The sequence below is a fragment of the Saccopteryx leptura genome, chromosome 4 (genome assembly GCF_036850995.1).
Source record: "Saccopteryx leptura isolate mSacLep1 chromosome 4, mSacLep1_pri_phased_curated, whole genome shotgun sequence".
NCBI lineage: Eukaryota > Metazoa > Chordata > Mammalia > Chiroptera > Emballonuridae > Saccopteryx > Saccopteryx leptura.
Genome location: NC_089506.1, coordinates 115,062,507 through 115,085,333, shown reverse-complemented (window position 1 = coordinate 115,085,333; position 22,827 = coordinate 115,062,507). Strand labels below are relative to the sequence as shown.

Sequence of the window (22,827 nt, the reverse complement as noted above, 5' to 3'; positions counted from 1 at the left end):
CCGTTTTCAGAATGAATTACAGACACCCCCTCAGCATGGCTCCTGCTGTCTTCCCAGCTCCTGCAGAACGGTCCCTGTGGGGACCTCAGGTCTCCAGAAAGAAGGAAAGTCTCTATAGAGGCATCCAAGGTTCTAACCACAGCTTTCCGTACCAGGGCTGTGGCTCTGGACACAAACAGAGAAAACATTTCATTATCCGGAAGAGTGACGGCTCTGAGGAGGCCCCAGAGGACGCAGGCCCCATTCTTGTTTCTGCCCTGACGGGGAGGAGGCGCTACCAAAGAACAGAACTAAACCAAACGAAATCCCCCTTTCTTACTAGGTGCTAAACAGATGAAATCCAAATTGCTGTCCACATGTGGTGGTGGGAAGCTGCTGGCCCAGGTGCTCCCAGAGAGCTCAGGTTCCATCAGAAAAGATCTCAGTCCCTCCTGTAAGCCCTGCCCACGTCCCGAATTCCCTCAACCTGGTGCCTGGGGAGTCCTTGTTCAGTGGTCCCAGCACAGTTATGTAGCACCTCGTGACTTGCAAAGCACGAAGCCAGCACAAGGGTCTGTCTTTCATATACCCACCCTGAGGTCGGAGCCGCAGACACTCCTGATGTTTCATGTCCTCCGATTCACTCCCCCCCCCCACACACAGGTTTCCTCCGATTCACTCCCCCCCCACCCCGCACACAGGTTTCCTCCGGATTCACCACCCCCCCCCCCCCCGCACACAGGTTTCCTTCCTCCACGGGACCACGGCTGCTAGCAGTCCCGGTTCCTATGTCACAGACGAGTGACACTAGAGAAAGAGGAGACTCCTCTCCTTCACTTCAGACTATAAAACCTCAGGGAAAGGCTCTGGTGGACATACTACCTCTGGGCAGTCACTGAAGTCACCAGAATAGAGGGCACATGGTTGGACAGGCCTGAGTCCAGGAGGTCCCAGTAAATTGCATGGCAGAAAAGGAAAGAAAAATTATTCTGAAGACACATACACAGCAGATCATCAGGGAAATGAGGGCAGTGGATGGGAAGGAGACGCCTGTGGGCTGAAGAAGGCAGGGCCAGCCCTCTGCTGGGAGCCAGGCTCCGCCGGGGCCTCGCATGTGCCGTGACTTCGGAGCTCCAAGTCGGCGTGACGGCATCCATCGTTGTCCCCACTTTACCTCATGAGGGACCTAGCACATTCCTTCCAGAGAGAAACGCCAGAGCCCCAGAAGGTCTGACCTTCAACGCTGTGTCTGCTCCCTTTTCTTCTGACGGAGGTCAAGAGCAGTATTGTAGTCCTGCAGCCTTGGCACTGCTGTGTTGGAATCGGTGGTTTCTGGGACCTGAGGGACAAGGACCACACCTGTGCTGGTGCTTGGAGCACGGTGGTCTCTGCAGGGACCCCAGGGGGGTGGGAGAGGGTGACTCAAGGCCTCAGAGGCTCTGGGAAAAGGGGGGTTGGTGGGCTCCTGGGCATCCCAGCCACTCTGTCACTTTACCCAGGGAACTGCTATTTACCTCTTTATCCACACATTCAGCAAATCTACACTCGTTGACAATCTAGTCTGAATCCAACACTCTCTTAAGAACACAAGATAAAAAGTTCCCATTGCCCGAGAAGCTCACAGTCACCAGGGAGGAGAGGCCAGGAAGCTACGCAAGTGCACTACTCAGTGGTGACAGGGCCCTTCCGGGTGCGACAGGCAAGGCCTCCCACGAAGTCTGCTACAATGTTGCCGTTTACTTTGAAATATCCAGTATGGGCAAGGTGACAGTATGGGCTACCTTATACCAACTTCTAGGAAGGAAGCAGTCAATTGCCCTGATCAGAAATTGATACTCCAGATCAATTAATTAGAAGGGTCGCAATATCAGGTTCAGAACTCCAGCTTTCTTAAAACAAAGGAAACCAGAAGCTTTACTATTTAGAATAGTGAATGCTAAGAACGGCTTTGTGGTGGGGGAAATGCCTGGCTCCTTAATTAGCACAATGGATGATTTCAGTGGCAGTTTTATTGGTGAAATTAGTGGTATTTAACATATATGAATTCAATATATACTGAAATATATACAGCTTTCCAGAGACCTTTCGACCACCCCATAATCAGAGCAGATGAATCTGCTGTGGCTGTTAGCCCATGCTTTTATAATAGTTTCGTGCCCGAGGCTTGATACTTCAGGGCAGGATTGGGGGGTTCTGGCAAGAACTGGTGGGTCCTGCTTCTGTGGTACCGGTGTGTCTTCAGTGAGTGCCGCTTCTGTGGCAAATAAAAGGGCTCCGGACTGCCCAAGCTCACAGGAGAGGTCTTGCGCGTACTTGCTAAGAAGTGTTTGATGAAAGGTATTTATTTACACGTGGCAGAAATAGGTTCTGAAGATTGTTTTCATGATCACACAGTGAGGATGGAGGTGTTGGGGACACCTTTACCTGCCAAAAAGATTGTGCATGAATGACCAAGCTGGTTTAGGTCCACTTGTCTCAAGGAGTTCAACTGGATCGTGCAGGCAAAGAGGAGCTCTCTGGACAAGGAGGACCCGGGACTAAGGCCAGGGGAGCGCGTAAATGTGGGGGTTTGCCTGAGGTGAGGCCATCGGGGGGCAGGTGAGAATATTTCTTTCTTTCCCTCCTCACTTCTGTGCGCTACTGAATTTGGACTCCATTCCTCCATTAATGCTGTTGAGAATATGCCCAAGGATGACCCATCTCACAATCACCTGGGGGTATGAGGGCTTTGCTTCTGCTCTTAAAAATAAGACCCCAGGTGACTTTTCACCCATCAGAGTTTAATGATATGTAAGAAAAGGGGAAGCTACTGAAGGTGCTCAGCAGAGGGATGCCAGGATCTGGGGGACAGCCTGACCCCTGGCAGCAGAGTGGAGAGTGTGAGAGGTCCCGTGTGAGGCTCAGATATTAGTGAGAGTTTGGGTGACAGTTCAGATGATGGTTCTGGAGGGGGATGAGGGTGTAGATTGAAAGAGAGCAGCCTGACTGATGGAGGAGCTGCAGGAAGGGCTGGGCTGAGGGCGCCAGGAGGCTTGTGATGCCTGACAGACAGCACTGTTGGGAACAGGATGGAGAGCGATCGTAGCAAGCCTGTTTTGGGCTACTGATGGTTCTTTTCGTCTTGGGAATGCATACGGCAGCTTACTTGTAGTCCTGTCAGTCCCTGGGCCTGTCTGGGTTGCTGCCCCCCCCCCATTGCCCACAACAATGTGAACTGCAGACACCCCCTCAGTATGGCTCCTGCTGTCCTCCCGGCTCCTGCAGACCTGTCCGTCCCGCCTGTGTTGTGCCTGGTGGATGAGAATTCTAGAAAGTGTGGTTCAAATGAAAATAGCATTATCTGGTAACACTCATGTAATGAGCAATTATACCCTTCACCATCACGTGCATTTTGTTCCTTTAAAAAATAGTAAAAATAACCCCTGAAGTGGATTAGGTAGAAGAAACACAAGGGCAATTTTCTTCCGGTCACTGCTGCCCCAAATCCCTGCCAGATGGCCAGCCAGAGCGGCTTGTGTTTCAGGAAATGACAGACCTCATTAGCACATGATTTCATGTTTTAGGGGCTGTAGCTTTTATACAAGGTGATATTCTTTCTTAAACTTGTTATGATGACATAATGGACGCATGTAAGTAAAGTGTCCAATGAAATGTAGAGCAATCAGTGAATTCTTTGCATATTTTATTTTTCATTTTTTGATTTCCAACTCACACACATCTGGCATATTTTACATCTTTGCAATAAAACATGGTTACAATAGCTTAAGGAATTTATATATCGAAAATATTTCACCATGATCTCAAGATGAAATGAATTTGTCTTCCAGATGTTCAGTGTCCTTCTGATTCTAAGCTACCAACTCAAGATATTGTTTACAGCCTGATGGTGAATAACTTAAATCAGTACATCAATTCCCCAGAATTTCAGAATGTCATAAATACAAACAACAATAGAGAAGAAATTCAGTGCTAAAACTTACTAGTACAAGGTGAATGACAAATAAGTAATCACATCAATAAATAATGATATGTTTCTGGTGCAAAGTACCAATAGAAAGAACCCATTATCTTGTTTCATCTTTTTTAAATAAATGACTGCGAGTGAGTGTAAGTTCTGAGAAAATTACATTCCTGTAACATGCCTCATAGCCCTACCGACACAATCATATGTACATCTATGAGAATACACTCACCAAATATACAAAGGAGAAACATAAATAAAGTGTATATACCCCTGGGTGTATAACTTGATCAGTACAATGTATGGAAAAACATTTGATAGCCATCATTTTATATCATTAAAGATTAAGTGCCTTAGGCTAAGAATGTAGCTTTAGGTGAGAATTTCACAAGAATTCTAAATAAAAGAATAACTTCAGTTATTGTTATAATAAAGTCAGACTTGTTATTAAAGAAACTAAGCTATTCAAGAACCAAAGAGAAAAAAACAAAACAATAACAACAACAGAAAGCATCAGCTTCTCTTCCCCTAATGTACATGTACGAAGCCAGCAGGTGACTCTGGAAGAAATGTCCACGCATGGGGAAGTCATCACTATGGAACTAATGAGCATAACTCCTATTTATACAATAAAAACCCAGACCTCATCCCTATGCCCCCTTTCTGCTGTGTCTTCAAATTACGAAGGGTGGGCCTGAATTTTCTTTGTATAAAGTACCCAAAAATGGCAAATAATGGCTTAGTTATCCAAATGCTTTATGAACAAATTTCACTCAGAAGGGATGGGAGTAGATTAAAAAGTGCAAACCATATTTTAGTGAAAATGTCAAAAATTCCCAATTAAGCCCAAATACAACCCTTTCATAATGAGCTACGTCCTTGGACAGATTGTTCTGTTTCGTAGCGGGGATGCACCTGTCCATCAAGACAAGGATTAAAGAACATGCAAGTTGTAACTCCACAATAAAATTAAGAAACATTTTGTTTGTTTTTTTTATACAAGGCTTTACTTTTACAAAAGTATCCCTTTAAATAAGATGCATCTGATGTACAAAGTATCAAACATGTTTTTATTTATTTATTTTTTCCTCAGCTTGAAAAGAGGCCGGAGATGGGATGCAGGTTCGGTTCAAAGCTTAAACTTTGTAACAACTGGACACAAGGTTCCTCAGAATTGTCAAAAGTCTCTTGTGAGCATCCTACTACCTTTTCTCAGTTAACAACAATATATGAAATAATTACCAAAACATTTCCTAATTCATATAACTTACATGATAATAAGCTTGCTCGGTAGCAGCTGGTATTCAGTCGTGAAAAAACACACAAAATAAGATGGCCGCCGACTACAATGTACAGCTAGCTATTGCTGGGTGTGATGGAATGAACGAACGGAGGTCGATGGAGACGAGTCTTTTCCACCAGAGATACTGCCTTTCCATGAAGCACTTGTGCTCTCAGCTTTAACTTGGCTTTCTTCAGTATCTGTTCTGGTGCTCATAATGCCATCGATTAAAATCTATATTAAAAGCTACAATGCTACCAGAAGCCATGCCAGTGATCAGAGTCCTGGAAGAGCAGAGACAGAGTTAAGAGTGACAAAACACTGATGTGGTTGTTACTGCACACTAGACATTATCATGTTGTCAAAACTTACCACAGATTAGTCCCGTGTTCATGGAGACAGGATTAAACTGTCATTTTTGGCTCTCTGGAGTGAAGTTGAATCAGCCCCATATTCCTGAACTGCCAGACCCAGGGCTGCTTAACATTTGATAGGACACCTGATGTATAAGTATTTTCGGGTATGCACCCTCAATACATGCTTATCTTTCACTTTATAACTTATGTGCATGTGCTACAGTTCTGACATTAGAGAACTGTAGAACACAGACATAGCTGAAATTGAGGATGAGAGTTTTTGTGTTTAGTAAGGACCTGGAAACTTGATTAGTATCTTTCCTCACTCCCGTTCAGTGACCCCTAACACTGGTGACTTTGCATGTGCCCTAATCAGCACTCTTCCCCGTGCCTTACACACAGTTATTTTGATTATCTGAGCTCCTTGGGATCAGTAATCTTGTTATGCATTGTGTCTTGCTTAATTGATGATGGTGGTAGCAAGTGTTTGCAACATGAACACATGGTGAATGAATAAGAATATCAGAGACAACAGTTCAACTACTTAAGGACACAATTTATTTTAAATGCTTTAGAAACACCCCTGTTTATGCAAGTACCCAGCAAACCATTCCTATTTATTCATGAATACAGACCATAGCATTTTTGAGCACTTTAATAACAATCTGCTTAAATTTTCTGTAAAAACAGGCTCAGCTGCAGATGAAAATATCCCTTCCCCAAACTAAATTATACAATTTTAACTTGATGACCTCAGTACCATTTTACTATACAGTACATTTTACTATAAAGATGCTCTGTTAAATTTATTATTAACATAAATAATTATACTTAATAATTATACTTTAGAACCAATATTCTTATAAAGAATATACTACATTTCCCCATGTATAAGATGCACCTTAATTTTGGGGCCCAAAATTTGAAAAAAAAATTGTATTACATAAAGTTATTGAACTCAAGTTTTATTCATCATAAAATTCATACAACTCTTCATCACTGTCAAAACTCCTATCCATTAGCTTGTCCTCATCTGTGACTGATGACAAATCACTGTCTTCACATATTGCCTTGTCCTCATCTATGGCATCTGAACACTTCTTATACTACTTGACAACGATCTCAATCTTGATATTATCCCAGGATCTTTTCACCCAGGTACAAACTTCTATAGTTGGTTTCTTCACTCTTCCTTCCAGTGTCAAATTGTCCCCAGAAGACATCATTCATTGGTTCCATTCATCTCTCATGGCAGCTTGGAAGGGTTTGTTAATGCCGACATCAAGTGGTTGGAGCTGGGATGTTAAACCTCCAGGTATGATGGCGAGTTTTGTTTTTTGCTCTGCAGCAATCTTCTTTGTGTTTTTTGTTATGTGTGCCCTGAACTGATCTAGCACCAACAGGGCAGGTTTGCATAAGAGCCCACCTGGTCTCCTTCTCCAAACTTTCTCAAACCAGATCTTCATCCCATCCTGATCCATCCAACCTTTGTCATGAATGAGCATGACAATCACTCCCAAGGAATGTCTTCCTTTGACATTGTTTTGCGTTTGAAAATCAGCATAGGAGGCAGCTTGGCTAGAACAGCTGTATAATGACTCATTTCAGTCCACTTGTCTTCACAGTTACAGTCTTCACCCCCTTCTTATCAACAGTTCTGTTACTGGGACATCAAACTGAAGGGGGACTTTGTCCATATTTGCAATCTGTCCCGACTTAAACTGATGTGTCTTCTGACATTGGATGACAAAATGATGAATTCAAGGCCCTTCTGCTCATAGCTTTCAGGCATCTTTTGGGCAAGTCTGGTGCATGTACGCATGCTTAGTCCATTTAATTTCATGAACCTGAAGCTCCAGTTGTGTCCTCCTTTGAAATCAGTAACTTCTTTTACATCAGCAATTCTTCTTGCCTCATGCTGAACCATCTTTGTGGACACAGGAATTCCAATTACCCTTTGCTCTTCAATTCGTATCTTCAGTTCCCTCTCTAAATCAGGCCATTTGCTGACTTGCCTCTCCTGGCCTTCTTCTGCCGTGGCGTTTTCGGTAGAATGTTTTCTTCCTGCAGCCAGTCTTGGATTGATTTCTCAGTTGGAGGAGGACCAAACTTACGTTCAGCAGCACGATTTCCATTCACTTTTGCAAACTGGATCACTTTTATTTTTTATTTATTTATTTTTTTGGTATTTTCTGAAGTTGGAAACCGGGAGGCAGTCAGAAAGACTCCCGCATGTGCCCGACCAGGATCCACCCGGCATGCCCACCAGGGGGGCGATGCTCTGCCCATCTGGGGCGTTGCTCTGTTGCAACCAGAGCCATTCTAGCGCCTGAGGCAGAGGCCATAGAGCCATCCCCAGCGCCCGGGCCAACTTTGCTCCAATGGAGCTCTGTCTGCGGGAGGGGAAGAGAGAGACAGAGAGGAAGGAGAGGGGGAGGGGTGGAGAAGCAGATGGGCGCTTCTCCTGTGTGCCCTGGCCGGGAATCGAACCCGGGACTCCTGCACACCAGGCTGATGCTCTACCACTGGTGCCAACCGGCCAGGGCCTGGATCACTTTTAACTTGAATTCAGCAGTGTATGAAAATCTTTTCTGAGCCATTTCTGGGTAGAATGTGGCAAAATGTAACCTACTATAATATACTGGTAACAACTGAGAAACAATGAGCACAAAGACAAGTGCAAAAAAGGGGGAAATGCAAATAAAAAAATCTACAACCACTGTATAAGACGCACCCAGTTCTTAGACCCCAAATTTTTTGGAAAAGGGTGCGTCTTATACATGGGAAATATGATACATAGTGTTGAAAAGAGTTAGCAAATAACCTTTTCTTTTTCCTGTTAAATACTGGGTGGGGCAAAAGTAGGTTTACAGTTGTACATAAGGAAAATAACACAATATTTAATGAATAATAATACAAAATAAACTACTTCCCATACTCAAAACTGTAAACCTACTTTTGCCACACTCTGTATACTGCAAAACATGAGAAATTATAAAGCATGTTAACATTACATAGTTTTAATTTATTTTTTAAATTTAGTAATTTTAAGACTTTGCATTCTAAATAGACTTTTCATTTTTTAAAATAAACCCCTAGGTGAATCTTAGGAAATAGCAAAATCCCACTGCAAACAGAAAAACAATAAAAAAAATCATATTAATTATTAACACTCATACCAATTCTTCCTAAGAAAGGATTATAGTGTCTCAAGGAAACACCAAAAATTCAACAAAATACCATAAGTGCGATTATGGGTGAGGACTGTTTCGAGTAATGAGTGAGTGCCCTGCATGTCTGACAGCAGAGGCCGCCGCCCTGGTGTGCACTGCAGGTCCTGCTGGGGGTCGGCCGGCCAGGGGGCGTGCCTGGGTAGAGTGAGTGCCCCGCATGTCTGACAGCAGGGGCCGCCGCCCTGGTGTGCACTGCAGGTTCTGCTGGGGGTCGGCCGGCCAGGGGGCGTGCCTGGGTAATGAGTGAGTGCCTCGCATGTCTGACAGCAGAGGCCGCCGCCCTGGTGTGCACTGCAGGTCCTGCCGGGGGTCGGCCGGCCAGGGGGCGTGCCTGGGTAATGAGTGAGTGCCTCGCATGTCTGACAGCAGAGGCCGCCGCCCTGGTGTGCACTGCAGGTCCTGCCGGGGGTCGGCCGGCCAGGGGGCGTGCCTGGGCTGGAGCCCACCTCGGCTGAAACGCAGTGTCTCCTTCACTCCTCTGCACGGGGGAGGCCTGGCTGAGACCAGTGGGCCGGTGAGAGCACAGAAGCTGGGGGATAGTTCTGTGTTTGGGGCAGTGTCTGCATGTGCCTGTTCTTCCTCGAACTCCATTCTCCCTTTTTTCTTTTCGTCTTCCTGTGTTTCTCTTACCAGAATCCCTTATCACAGCACTCCTCTCCTCCCCTTACCCTTCTCTGCACTAGCCTTTCTTCCACTTGGATGCTGGAATCGCATTCCCAGCACATTTCACCCGTGATAAAGTGTAAAGAACTTTCAATGACAGTTCTCAAGCGATGATGCTTCCCCTCGATGGGCTCACCTCTGGTCGTGGGATAAGTCCATTGCTCGAATGCCAGCGTCGCATCCGGGGTAAATGTACAGCTGCTTGAAGTCACAGGCCTGCCAGACCTCCACCACACCATTGTCCCCTCCGGTCACCAGGTTCTGGCCATCGCTACTCAGCAGAATTGCCTTCAGAAAAGGTAGAAAAACAACCATTTCTCTCAGTGTTTCCCAAATGACCAATGGTCACTACTGAAAGCATTCGATATAGAGCTCTTGTAATTATTATCTACTTTTAACCACTTGTCTAAGTTTCCTACAGTTTGATCCATGGAATTGCCAATGTGGAATTCGGCCAAATTATTGCATACACAAAGGATCGTATTAAAACCAATTTAGGTTATGAAATAACAGCAGTCCCAGAGAGAATATCATCAGTGTGATCCAGGAAGAACTTGAGAATAAAGTAACATGACGTTTTTGTGTGAAGTCCTGCATATGAACAATATCAGGACTGTTAGAGCAAACAGCAGGGACCTATGTCAATACAGCTTTGAATAATGACAAATCAGCAATCCCGGTTCATTTGACCGAAGGGTAATTTGGTACATGTAATTTTGGTCTACAGTTCTGAAGATAATAAGATTCTTTTAAAATGAACTCACTTTTAATGTCAGGGGATACAGTGCTGAAACAATTGTTTATAAAAGGAGTTTAAGAAAAGGACTCCTTAAGGGTCTAACCTCTAATCAAACACCAGCTATTAGCCGCAAAGTCTAATTCACTGGGTTAATTACTTGGGATTAAATTAACTTTGTGTTTGTTCAAAGAATCCAACTACATTAATTTATATGCTTTTAACACCAGCACACATTTATTGAATACCAGAGAAATTCTATCATGTATTACATAACAAAAATCACTTAAAATAGCCAATACTTAATCTGTTGGCTTCAGTTTCTACTGAGCACTAAACATGCAGATTTACCCGTGTTGAATCATTGATCTCCATTTGAGCCAAAAGCTTCCCATTAATGCTGAAATTGCTGAATCTGCCTCGTTCGTAGTATATGATACAATGGCCTTCACTGGAGACGGAAATCAGGCGCGGGAACAAGCAGTTCTCTGGTCCTTCAAGGGCTCTCAGCAAATCTCCAGTGATGGTGTGAACAAGACAAGGGCCCTCTACAAAGTGGAGGGGGCAATGGCCAGTCACACATGCGTTCTCATAGATCTATAAACTGTCCCTGGGTTTCACTCCGAAGTTGTGAAAGAAGGTGAAAAATAAAAAAGAAGCATGCTGGCAAGAGTCAGGCACTGATATTAAATTTAAACAGGACAAAAACAGACACACTGTTAAGTAACACACACATATCTTCCAAAATTTTTATCTAGGTAAAGACTTGGTCTTTTCCTTTGTGAAACAATATTCATTAAAAAAAGGATGAAGTTCATTGACTGTGTGAGAATAGAAGACTGTACATCCCAAAAGTTTTTTCTTAATGTATTTTTAAAATTGTTTCCTTGGAAGTTTAGGAGAATCATCGAAATAATTGCTAACTTTGTTCGGTGTATCAAAATTCTAACACTGTATCACCTAAATACATTACTATCAAATAGTAAGTTTTACCTTTTCCATAGTCTATATCTAAAATTTTAAAGGCAAATTAAAAATAACTAAGTAATTCAGATTATAGAAACACCTCTTGTCTTTTAAATAAGAGCAGTGAGACAGGAGTCTCAAGTAGTATGGAGGATGACTTACTTGGTCCAATTGCTTTTTTTCCCCTGTAGAAACTGTGTTGGTAAGATTAAAAATCTACTAGTTAAATTCATATAAATAATTGATTAATACAGTTTGGCATGACCTGCTCTCCCCACCAAATAAACCACAGAAACTATAGATAACTTACATTTCTATTTTTCAATTGATTTAAGTAGATACATGTATTATAAAACAAGTGACATTATAAAGCTATACCTAAATTCTTATTGATTACTAAAGTAACAGATGTGCATTATAGAAAATACAAAAAATTAAAGAAAAAGATAACAATCACCTCTAAAGATATCCATCACCAATAGGAAGTAGTTTTCCTATGCTTACTAGATTTTATTTTCCTTTTTTTACTCTTTACCAGCTAGAATAACATTTCCCATATTGTTATTGTTCTTTTTAATTAAAAAGACATTTACTGAAAATACCCTACGTGTCCATATCTGAAGTTTTTACCATTAGATATGCAAACGAGGAAGACCCTGTGCCTGCCCCCAGACCTGTACTGATTTTCCATAAAGCAAACAGAACAGACTCCCCAAAACCAAACGCAGTTATCCCATCACCTTGCTTAGAAACCTACCATCGCTCCCACTGTACTAACAATGAAATAAAGTCACAGATCCTAGTCCTGGGCCCCTCCGGTACTCAGCCTTCTTTCTCCCCAACCCCACCGCAGCCTCACTCAGCCCCCAGGCGTCTCTCTGTCTCTCTAAAACGAGGCTCCTTCCTGCCCAGACAGAACCTTCCCATAAAGAAGTGGATTAGAATCCAAACCTCCTGACTTCTTTCCTGAACAACACTTCTGCCACAGAAAGAACAAAAGAAACACCATAAAAGCTCCCTGAGTCAGCAATTCTCAACATATTTTATCTCATGACACATATAAACTAAATATTAAAATTGATTAATATTTGTGTCACACCAAAAAATAAATTTTCTGCCAATCTGACAAAAAAATAGGTATAATTTTTATTCATTCGCAGTGGATGGTTATGGTTGTGTTGGCTGTTGTCATTTTTTTATTGGACAATCTAAGGGAAAAAGGATGGTGCCCCTGCCTGACTCAATAGTTAGGTGTTGCATGTTTTGAAAATACAGTGTGTCTGTAAAGTCATGGTGCACTTTTGACCGGTCACAGGAAAGCAACAAAAGACGATAGAAATGTGAAATCTGCACCAAATAAAAGGAAAACCCTCCCAGTTTCTGTAGGATGATGTGGCAGCATGTGCGCATGCGCAGATGATGACGTAACACCATGTATACAGCGGAGCAGCCCACGGCCATGCCAGTCGAGATGTGGACGGTACAGAGGAAAGTTCAGTGTGTTCTGTGGCTTGCTAAATTCGAATCCGTGACCAAAGTGCAACATGAATATCGGCTTGTTTATAACGAAGCACCACCACATAGGAATAACATTACTTGGTGGGATAAGCAGTTGAAGGAAACCGGCAGTTTGGTGGAGAAACCCCGTTCTGGTAGGCCATCAGTCAGTGACGAGTCTGTAGAGGCTGTACGGGATAGCTACCTAAGGAGCCCTAAAAAATCTGTGTGTGAGCCCACATCAAATAGGTATGAAACTGGGAGAGTTTTCCTTTTATTTGGTGCAGATTTCACATTTCTATCGTCTTTTGTTGCTTTCCTGTGACCGGTCAAAAGTGCACCATGACTTGACGGACACACTGTACTTGCGGAACATCAGCGTGCCTGTCACGGCTCACCGGTCAAAAATCACTGCCCTAAATGATCATGACCTCTGCACAGTCTCCAGACTTATGAAGAAAAGGGCTAGTGAAGGGAATCCCAGGCTATGTCTGATGAGCGAGGTGATGCCCCATTGAAGCCCAGGCGCCCTGCCCTGTCTTTTTCTCCTTGACTTTTATGTTAGTTGTAAAGACTGCATCATATGAGAAGTGCCACATTTTTATTTACCAGTGTGCCGGCTAGAATGCTGGTGACCACACCATATGACATAAAAGTTTTTTAAATGTCTATTAGTCCTAGTAATTATTGTTAATAAAATTAGCTGCAAACAACCTAGGGTTACATTTGTCTGTAGAGAGCCTCCTATAGGAAACAAATCATGAATCACAGTGATCCTGAGCGGATGGTACTAGTTTTAAAAGACCCAAAGTGAAAAGAAATGTCTTCTGACCTTTAGCACCGCTGATAACAAGCCCAAGTTCTGCGCAGACAGAAACACAGACAACTTCGTGGTCATGGCCAGTGAGGACAGCCCGTGGAGCAGGATAGTCACCTGCAAGGACACAGCAACAGTGAGTCACATGGGCCAATGGCAGAAATGAAGAGCTGAACCAGTCAATCAAACGCTTAAAATAACAATCATTAGTGTGTGTCAAGGGCACTGACTCACTGTGTTTTACCATGAGTCAGTTCCTGAAGCTCTCTGCTCTTTCCTCATCTGTAAAATACCGACTCACAGGTTCCTTAGATTATGGGATAATTTAATAAATATGATGTGCTTACATTATAAAGCAGTGATAATTATTCTTTTTTTCTTTTCCTGGTTATTGTTATAAAACAGACACATAGCCTGTCATGGCATTTCATGCCCTATCTTATTTAATAATGGTAATATTCAGATGAGTTAGGTACTACTATCATCCTGATTTTATAGCCTAGAAACCCAAAGCTTTACAAGCTTATAACTTGCACAAGTTTATACAGCTAACAAGTATTGAACCCAGAGCTATATAATTTTAAACACTGTGGTTGGCCTGACTAGGCAGTGGAGCACTGGATAGGGCGTTGGACTGGGATGCGGAGGACCCAGGTTCGAAACCCTGAGGTTGTCGGCTTGAGCATGGGATTATAGACATGACCACATGGTCGCTGGCTTGAGCCCAAAGGTCACTGGCCTGAAGCCCAAGTTTGCTGGCTTGAGCCCAAGGTTGCTGGCTTGAGCAAGGGGTCACTCGATCTGCTGTCGCCCCCTGGTCAAGGCACATACGAGAAAGCAATCAATGAACAACTGAGGTGCCACAATAAAGAATGGATGCTTATTTATCTCTCTCCTTTCCTGTCCATCTGTCCCTCTCTCTGACTCTCTGTCTGTCAAAACAAACAAACAAACAAACAAACAAAAAACCCCAAAACAAAACCATGCTTGGATCCCTTTAAAGATATACCAACAAGACAGGCCGAGGAGCTTTGATTTTGAGGAGGAAGGAAAGTAGAAAAGGAAGGAAGATATGGTCATCTTTTTTTTTTTTTTAAATTTATTCATTTTTAGAGAGGAGAGAGAGAGAGACAGAGAGAGAGACAGAGAGGGACAGAGAGAGAAGGGGGGGAGGAGCAGGAAGCATCAACTCCCATATGTGCCTTGACCAGGCAAGCCCAGGGTTTCGAACCGGCGACCTCAGCATTTCCAGGTCGACACTTTATCCACGGCGCCATCACAGGTCAGGCCAGATATGGTCATCTTAATGCTCCTTCTGACTTAATAAAGTCGAACTTAGAGTCCAGCTGAACTAAAGCCACATGCATTCTCACTGCTGGGTGATTTCGGACACATTGAGTGAATGCTTTCTAAGTGACAGGCGTTCTTCCAAGCAGGCTAGGCATGGTGAGTACAGAGGTGTAAGGCATAACCTAGAACCACTGAGAACACATCAAACCATGGCCTTGCACAGGCTTACCACCGCCGGAGGCACTCCATAGTGACAAGTGTGAAGAAGAACAAATGTAGACACAGAGAATATAGCAGGCACTAAAAAACCCCTGCATACAAATGAAGAGCAAACAAGACTATTTGGTGAATAAACTGCATGAAGACAGCGTGAGAAGGGTCAGCACCACTGAGAGGGCATCATGCCCAGCCCTGTCTTATCAGGAGAACTGGAGAAACCAGTTTGGGGCGAAAGTCAGGGATCTCTATAGTGTTGGGGTGCAAATGTGTGGAGGAAGAGGAAGCAGGAGAAAGAGAGGAGATCTGGGAGGTGAATAGGGCATGGTGTCAACCTGGGTAGGGCTGTGGTGGTTTCTTTGGTAGACTGGCAAAGACTCACTGAAGTGAAAGTCCGCTGAAGGCCATGTGATCAGAAAGGACGTGAAAAAATTACAAGCAATACAATCTGAACCTGGACCCATTGGTCAGATTCAATAGATACCAATGCCTTTAATACCCAACTATTTCATTACACCTATTAATGTCACATGCTTCTGTTTCTCTCTTAATTTTTAAAAGGTTCTAGCTGACTCATACTGTATGACATTGGTTTATCTTGGATGTATTGTTTGTTCATTTGATTTGATCATCTTGGCAAAAAAAGTATCACATATAAATATGCCTTTGTGCCTATACATAAATATCATTGTTTCATTGTAAGTTGTCAGTATCACTGAGCATTACTGTTTCTGTTGGAAAAGGCAAGTTTTCACTTGGTCTGGAAACTGCAACTTTTTCAGAATTCTTACTATTTCTTAAGCGAGGGTCTATGTAAAAACATTTTATGAAAAATTTCAAATTTGTACTTTGATGATACTCTAAAACTTTTTTTTTTTTTTTTTTTTTACCAATTATAAGGATAGAATTTCTCTTTGCTATGAAAATTTATGCCATGACAATTTAAAATTAAAATCCAATTAAGTCAGTGTTTCTTTAACTAGGGCTTCTGGTGTCCAAGAACACATTTCTAAGAGTCACTGTTAATGACAATTTTGTTTTCTGTATAGGGGGTGAGTGTATTAATTAAATTGGAGAAACAGTATTGTAGACTTTTTTCTACGAGTTTATAAATTCTTTTCAAGTGGGCAGCTTCTACACAGCTGATTTTATTTTGAATTAAATAATTTTTAAAAATTCCCTACTCAATATAACTATGTATAAGATTAAGAGAATAAAATTAATTCTCTTGTATTAACCCCCTACCTTAAGAAATACATAGGCTTGACTGGTGGTGGTGCAATGGAACAGAGCATCGACTTGGGACACTGAGGTCCCAGGTTCGAACTCCAGAGGTTTCCAGCTTGAGTGTGGGATCATCAAAATGATCTCATCGTTCACAAACAAACAAATAAAACACACACATAACATTACCAGTAACTTTAGTGTCCCCTTTCTTCTAGCTTAGGTTTGGAGAATATTATGCTTTCTAAAAAGAATTGCTACTTTTTCTTCTGCTCATCTGCTTCACCTGTCTGTCAAGTTCACAATTACTCGTTTATAGCACTAAAATTCCTTGCGTGCCAGCTGTGGACACATATTCCAGATGGGGTTGACTTTTGTCCTGCGCCATCTTATCTCTGAGACTCATGCCCACCTCCCAGCAAAGGCAACCCACAACGCTTCCTGCTGGTCTGCCAATATCTCCTCCTTCCCACCCCCTCAGCTTTGGTCTCTCCAGAAGTTGCTCACACCTTTATGGGAGTGTTTTCAGATCCATCAGCTTCAATTTTGCTTTCAAGGCAACTCTTATTTGGATGGTGTGTGTGTGTGTGTGTGTGTGTGTGTGTGTGTGTGTGTGTGTGTGTGTCTGGGGGGTGGTTTGGCAACCCACATTACTTAGTCATCTTTTCTACATTTATATATAGTGCTATAATATCTTTAAATATTAGCGGAGTAATGCTCTGGTTTCTCTTCAGATCGTATAAATCTTTCGCCTTTTAAATATTAGCAGAGTATCATTTGTAACTGTCAGCAGTCCTGGATTTATCTGAAACATTTGTATAATTTATAAAATTATACTTCAAAGATGTCCTGACTTCCCTGGTAAAATAAGGATGAAGTATTAATAAGATTTTATGTGAAATATTATCCTTAATTTTCCTAAGTGATTAATTTTACCTCTGAGAGACTGGTGAATTGAAAAAGCTTGAAATTAAATAAAATTTATATTTCAGTATAAGAATTTCCCAAACTTTTTCCTTATATGCTACAGAAAGAATAAAAAGCAATCTAGTTCTATTGCTAGGGGACTGAAAAAAAATGTAGAAAAAAATCTTTAAAATATTTATGTATGTAATATATCTTCTATGAAAAAATGTTTCCAAAGGCTTGCATCTGATTTAGGAAGTTTACAATATGTATTTGTCATGAACAATTTCCCAGGATCCAGGAATAAACTGTAGCACTTAACTCTTAAGGGACTTTGGTTAGGTGCTGGAAGCACTGTGCCCCTCTGCAAAGCAGAGGGAAGGAAACACAATGTATCCAGTGGTTTGGAGTCAGGAAGCCTGCAACAGGGAAGCACACTTCCTATTTTCTCATTTCATGGCCAAGAGTAGTTATCACACACTCCAACAGTCACTCAAAGTCTTGGGAATATTCCATTACTGTCACATCACCCTTGATGAATGTAGCTGAGGGTTAAAGTGCAGTGGGAGGTGCAGGTGAGACTGCCCCTCTGAGGACGCCAGCGCCAGGGCCCCCACTCCCAGCCATTGTCCCTATAGAGCAACTCTCCCTGTGACTGAATTTCTAGGCACAATATAGAACAGATACATCCCATTGTAAGATTCCTGATGAGCAACTTTTTAGAAACTCCAAATATAAAAAGGCTCATCCTAAACAGATTACATCTCACTTTTATCAAACATCATTCCAGTATTTTCAAAATGTGTGATAAAGAAAAAAAAAAAGTACAAAGGCATTCGATGCCTGCCGTTCACATAGAATTGACATAAAGAGATTTTTTTCCCCCAGTGAGGTAGTCTTTGGCTTTTAAAGAAATGATCAAAGCAAAGATTATTCATGGTTCTTATTCTAAACCTCATTTGTGGGACTACTGATATGCGGGGAGGCTCTGTCCCTCCGCATGGACCTGAGCAAGAAGAGCGAAGTGTGGAAGACCTGCGGTCCTCAGCGCGGCCCTCTGGGGGCAGGGTCAAACCTCTTGATGATGTATGACATTCACGTTTTATCTATGACTTTTGTTAAGTCATTGCAGAATCACTGCAGATGGCATTTTCATTCGTGTGTATCCTTACGTAAAATATGAGAGATTTTGTAGTTAAACCCCAGAATAAGATATTTAATTGGTGGGTGCAGTAGTTTCATCACTACTCTAATTTTGAGATTTATTTTTAAAAATTATGTTAGCCATTTGGTGGGACAGCTCAGAAGGACTGTCAGTGAAGAGTCACTTGTCAAGATGCAGCGTCTCCAGCCGCAGCAGGTCTGCCACCAGTGCACAATGCTCGGGTTTACCTTTTCCACAGGTCACGAGGAAACCCACTGAAAACATTCCACGGGACGGAAAACATCTCATGATGTGGTTTCACTTGATTATGTATTCCCAGATTACTCAATGACAAATGGAAGATAGATAGAAACCTATTTATTCATGCATTCTTCTTCAGAGATGACAATGGCCATATTGTCCTCTGCACACTGCTGTTGCAGGTCAAACCTCTTCCCTCAAAGTCCTGAACCTGGATTTAAGGCATAGTACCTTACTCTCCTATGATCACCTTCCCAAAATAATCGATACTGTATTCCACCTGTTCCCAAGGATGCAGTGCATTGCATGAGGCCCGTGGACCCGCCCCCGACCCGGCCTGTGACCTGAAGCTCTCTGATAGGGAGGGCAGAGTAGTCACTTTTCGGCTTTGTATCCTGCTCTGACTGAGGCCAGAGACCCTTGTAGCCTTAGTTCCAGAAAGGGGAAGGCAAGGCAGAGATGCAACCCCTCTAAGTCACGAAGCCTGTGAAGTCTCCTGCTGTCAGGCTAAGCCCCCGAGAGGCCTGAGGTCCGCCAGAACGGGCCCTGGGCTAGGGCTGCTACACTACAGACACTGCTTGGCCTCGGGAAGCTCTATGAGGGAAGAACTTTACACGTATGACAATCCTCTGATATTTCATGAAAAGGTGGTTTAACACATACTAAACCTTAGATAAGGTTTCTTTTCTGAGGAGTGAGACAAATTCATCACCTAATATGTAGGCACACGGACAAAATGCCTCTGGGCCACTGTCAGTACACACTTTCATCTCTGTTAATGCCAGTGCTTGGTGGTGGCTGCAGAACTGGGCACCAGGAGAGTCATTTGAAAGGAGGCTGCGTGCAAACAAAGGGAGGGATATGATTTGGCCAGCGTGTCCTGACAGGTGTGGCTGGCAGGGGTTCATGTCTGAGCGATGCACAGGCAGCGGCGAGAGCCAGGAAGGGATGGGTGCACGCTGGAGTCTCCTTTCCAACAGGCTCCTCGTTTCACGGTGTGCACCGGGCTTGCCCATTGTTAAAAGGCTTGTTTATAAAAAGTGAAACAGAAAACACCCAATACCAGTGTCTTATGCACAGTACTTGAGTACTTGTAGATTAGATTTGTAAAGAGTCAATTCTTTCAAAGTTTCCCATTGCTGTGATTTCAAAATTTTCCAATATATGTATCAACTAGCATTCAATAAGCACCTCATATCTGGTGTAAACACGAAAGCAGCACACTTTAAAAGCAGATCTGATTTTTGAGCCGAGATCTCAATGTATTTTAAGTGTCTGTTGAACAGACAACAATGTTGACTTGCCCCTCTTGTGACTATCTTGTTGGAAGCTACAGCACATAATGAGAAATGTCAAGTCCCAAGATCAATGAAATTCTGGGCTCTAGGGATTCAACAGGAATAGCATTGATCTCTTGAAAGTACACCAGCCAGAGATGGGTTGTAATGTAATGCAGAGCAGGGCTCAGGAGGATACGTGGCCAAGTGCAAGACACCTACCTGACAAAAGATTCAATCAGCTGTTAGCACAGATTGCTGTTCTACCCCCTTTCTTTCATGCGGTAGGCTGCTTCCAATTAAAGTGTGCAAATTAATTTTTATCACTTCCAAATTAGTTTCAGAATTTGTGTAAAGTCTGTTTCAGATGAAAGTGTTGACCCCTCACAAGCCTGCCATTTCTTGCTGTCAAGTCAGGGACCCATTTGAATCTCTAAGAACACGTTTATGCTCCCAGTCACAAGTTTGAAAGAGTAACAGTGATGACTAGTATTGTCAAATACATTCACAAAACAGCTGTAATTCAACTGTACCCTATGCTAGGTAGTTTTTTCTTTATTCTGTTATGGTCTGAAACTCTTTGTAATAATCTGTTTACTAATTTCATTGGCTTGGTCATAATTCATTGAAGCTATAAAATTATTAGGAAAAAAACCCTTTTTCCTGAGATGTTTAAGTTGATCACAATAATATATCTGACATAACAAAACCATAAACTCTTTCCATACCTAAAAAATCCACAAAAATTATTTATTTGTTTTCTCCGTAGCACCAACAGAGCTAGCCATTAAAACACAATGACAATGAAAAAGAAATATGCAGGGGTGGGCAAACACAGATTACAGTACCAGCCATCATTGCCTAAAAGATAAATCATAGGTAAGGATACAAAATAATGACAATGATTATAAGGCCAATAGTGCAAATAAACATTACAATAACTAATAAACAAATAACTACAAAAATGAACTGCTTTTGCAAACATACACTGTAAACCTACTTTTGCCCACCTGCATTAAAGTGACTTGAATCTATATCTTGAGCAGCGTGCATGTAAGGTGAGTAAATGAATCCTATTATCTTACAATGTTGTACTGTATAACTATGATCTGGCCTCTGACATAGAAAGCAATTCATTATCCAAACCAAAAGTAACCCCTGAATCCTAATAGCTACTGGGATATTATGTTTCATACTAGGACTACTTCCTTCAAGCCTAGGTTAACACATACAACCCTCCAAACCTAAAGGCGCGGTGTCTTACACTTTGATGTGAATTGATACAAAACGGGCTTTTTGTATCGAGTGGCAATGCATTATGAAATAGCAAACACACAGTCTGGTCCTCTTACCTGTGAATTGGTAGCTAGAACAGATTAAACTGGAACAGGAAAAAATATCATTTTTGGTATGTTTTTTCATATTGTGAGTTTTCTGATGGCAAGGACTACTACATCTATGTCAACATCCACGGCTGGTCCCTGATGTGACAGTCAATTCAGTGTGCGCTGTGACCGCCTTTACAAAAAGTGCAAAAAGCAAACTGACCAATATACACGGTCTCTCTAGGCACCGATATTTGTGCCACTAGGCTGGCTGTTTTAACAGATCAAGTCATAAATCAGTCAAGTCAATCAAATGCCAGGTATGACTATTTCTTTTACTTTTGTGATTATATATATATATATATATATATATATATATAAAATGCAAATTATATAAAATTATATATATATGGCGCAAAGAACTGAAGCTAGTTTTTATATCATCATCAATTTGTACCAAGAGGTAAGGCTGAGCATTTTGTAGATGTTCAATAGTACTAATAATACCAAATATCACCTGAAAGCAATGCATATTCATGCGATATATACATATCAGTACATCCAAACAAGAAAAGCAGTTCTGTGATCAGTAGGATATAGACTCCTATAAACTCCAGAAGGCAGAGACTTGGGTTCCTGGCATCCCCGCTGCTGAGACAGTACCAGGAGCATTCAGAACATGCCTGTTGTGTGCCTGGCACTCCAGCTGTTCATCCCGTGGACTGCGGAAGAACGGCCCCCTTCCACTAACAGCAGATGAAATAAAGCCATACCACACATATCTACATGAAATGTCCAGTGACATCTTGCAAGGTGGGCTTTGTGAAAATGGTTTAGGTTCAAGGATGACAACAGTTTTTGATCAAAAATAAATTCTTATATATGGAGATAATACTGAAAATATATATTGATAATATTCTGCTGTAACTTTTTAAGGGTAATCTTGTCTTTATTTAAATTAAATAAAATGCTGAATTTTAACAAATACAAGATTCACAATTTTGTTCTTAAGAATTAATACAAACATTTCTATTTCTATAGCTCCTGTTGTAAGGAACTTGACATATTCTAAATATTACTAGAGTATATCTAACTTTTCTTGCTAACTTGGACCAAAGCTATAGTCAATTGTTAACCATCTTTTGGTTTAAAAGAACATTAGAAAATAATGTAAAATAAAGTAGTTAACAGGTAAGTACTATAATTTAACATTTTTCTTTGAAATTCTTTACTTCATAGCAGTACATTATATAAAATACTTTATCTCTGCTACCAGTGACCATGAGCTTCAAACCAGAGACCTTTGGGCTCAAGCCAATGACCACAGAATAATTTTGATGATCCCACGCTCAAGTCAGCCACCCTGTGCTCAAGCTGGATGAGACCGTGCTCAGGTTGGTGACCTTGGGGTTTCAAACCTGAGACCTCAGCTTTTTGTTGGCAATATCATTTTAATCATTTCTGAGTTTCACTTTGAAGATGTTAATTGGATTTAAAGCAGTATTCTGTTTAAAAGTTTTTTTATAATAATGTCTAATTTTTGTCAATATAAATAGAAGATATGATACAGACTTGCTGCTTAATTCAGTTTTTTTAATGAATGTTATATTATTATAGACATAAAGAAAATTTGGAAATACCAGTATGTGAAAATACATTGATAAAATAATATGATAATGTACCATACTTGAAAA

The 22,827-nt window shown here is 41.8% G+C and overlaps 1 protein-coding gene across 6 annotated transcripts in view; it reads right to left on the bottom strand.

Annotated features, from left to right (window-relative positions):
- Nucleotides 1–3,644: 3,644 nt before the first annotated feature.
- Nucleotides 3,645–22,827, bottom strand: part of NBEA (neurobeachin) — a 739,008-nt gene continuing 719,825 nt past the window's right edge. For all 6 annotated transcript variants that reach the window (XM_066381029.1, XM_066381023.1, XM_066381024.1 and 3 more), the window contains 4 exons: nucleotides 13,506–13,607; nucleotides 10,562–10,758; nucleotides 9,611–9,762; nucleotides 3,645–5,506 (listed from right to left, as the gene is read on the bottom strand). In XM_066381029.1, coding sequence (XP_066237126.1) covers nucleotides 5,416–5,506; nucleotides 9,611–9,762; nucleotides 10,562–10,758; nucleotides 13,506–13,607 — 542 coding nt within the window. In that variant the 3' untranslated portion in view covers nucleotides 3,645–5,415. The remainder of the gene's footprint in view (nucleotides 5,507–9,610; nucleotides 9,763–10,561; nucleotides 10,759–13,505; nucleotides 13,608–22,827) is intronic.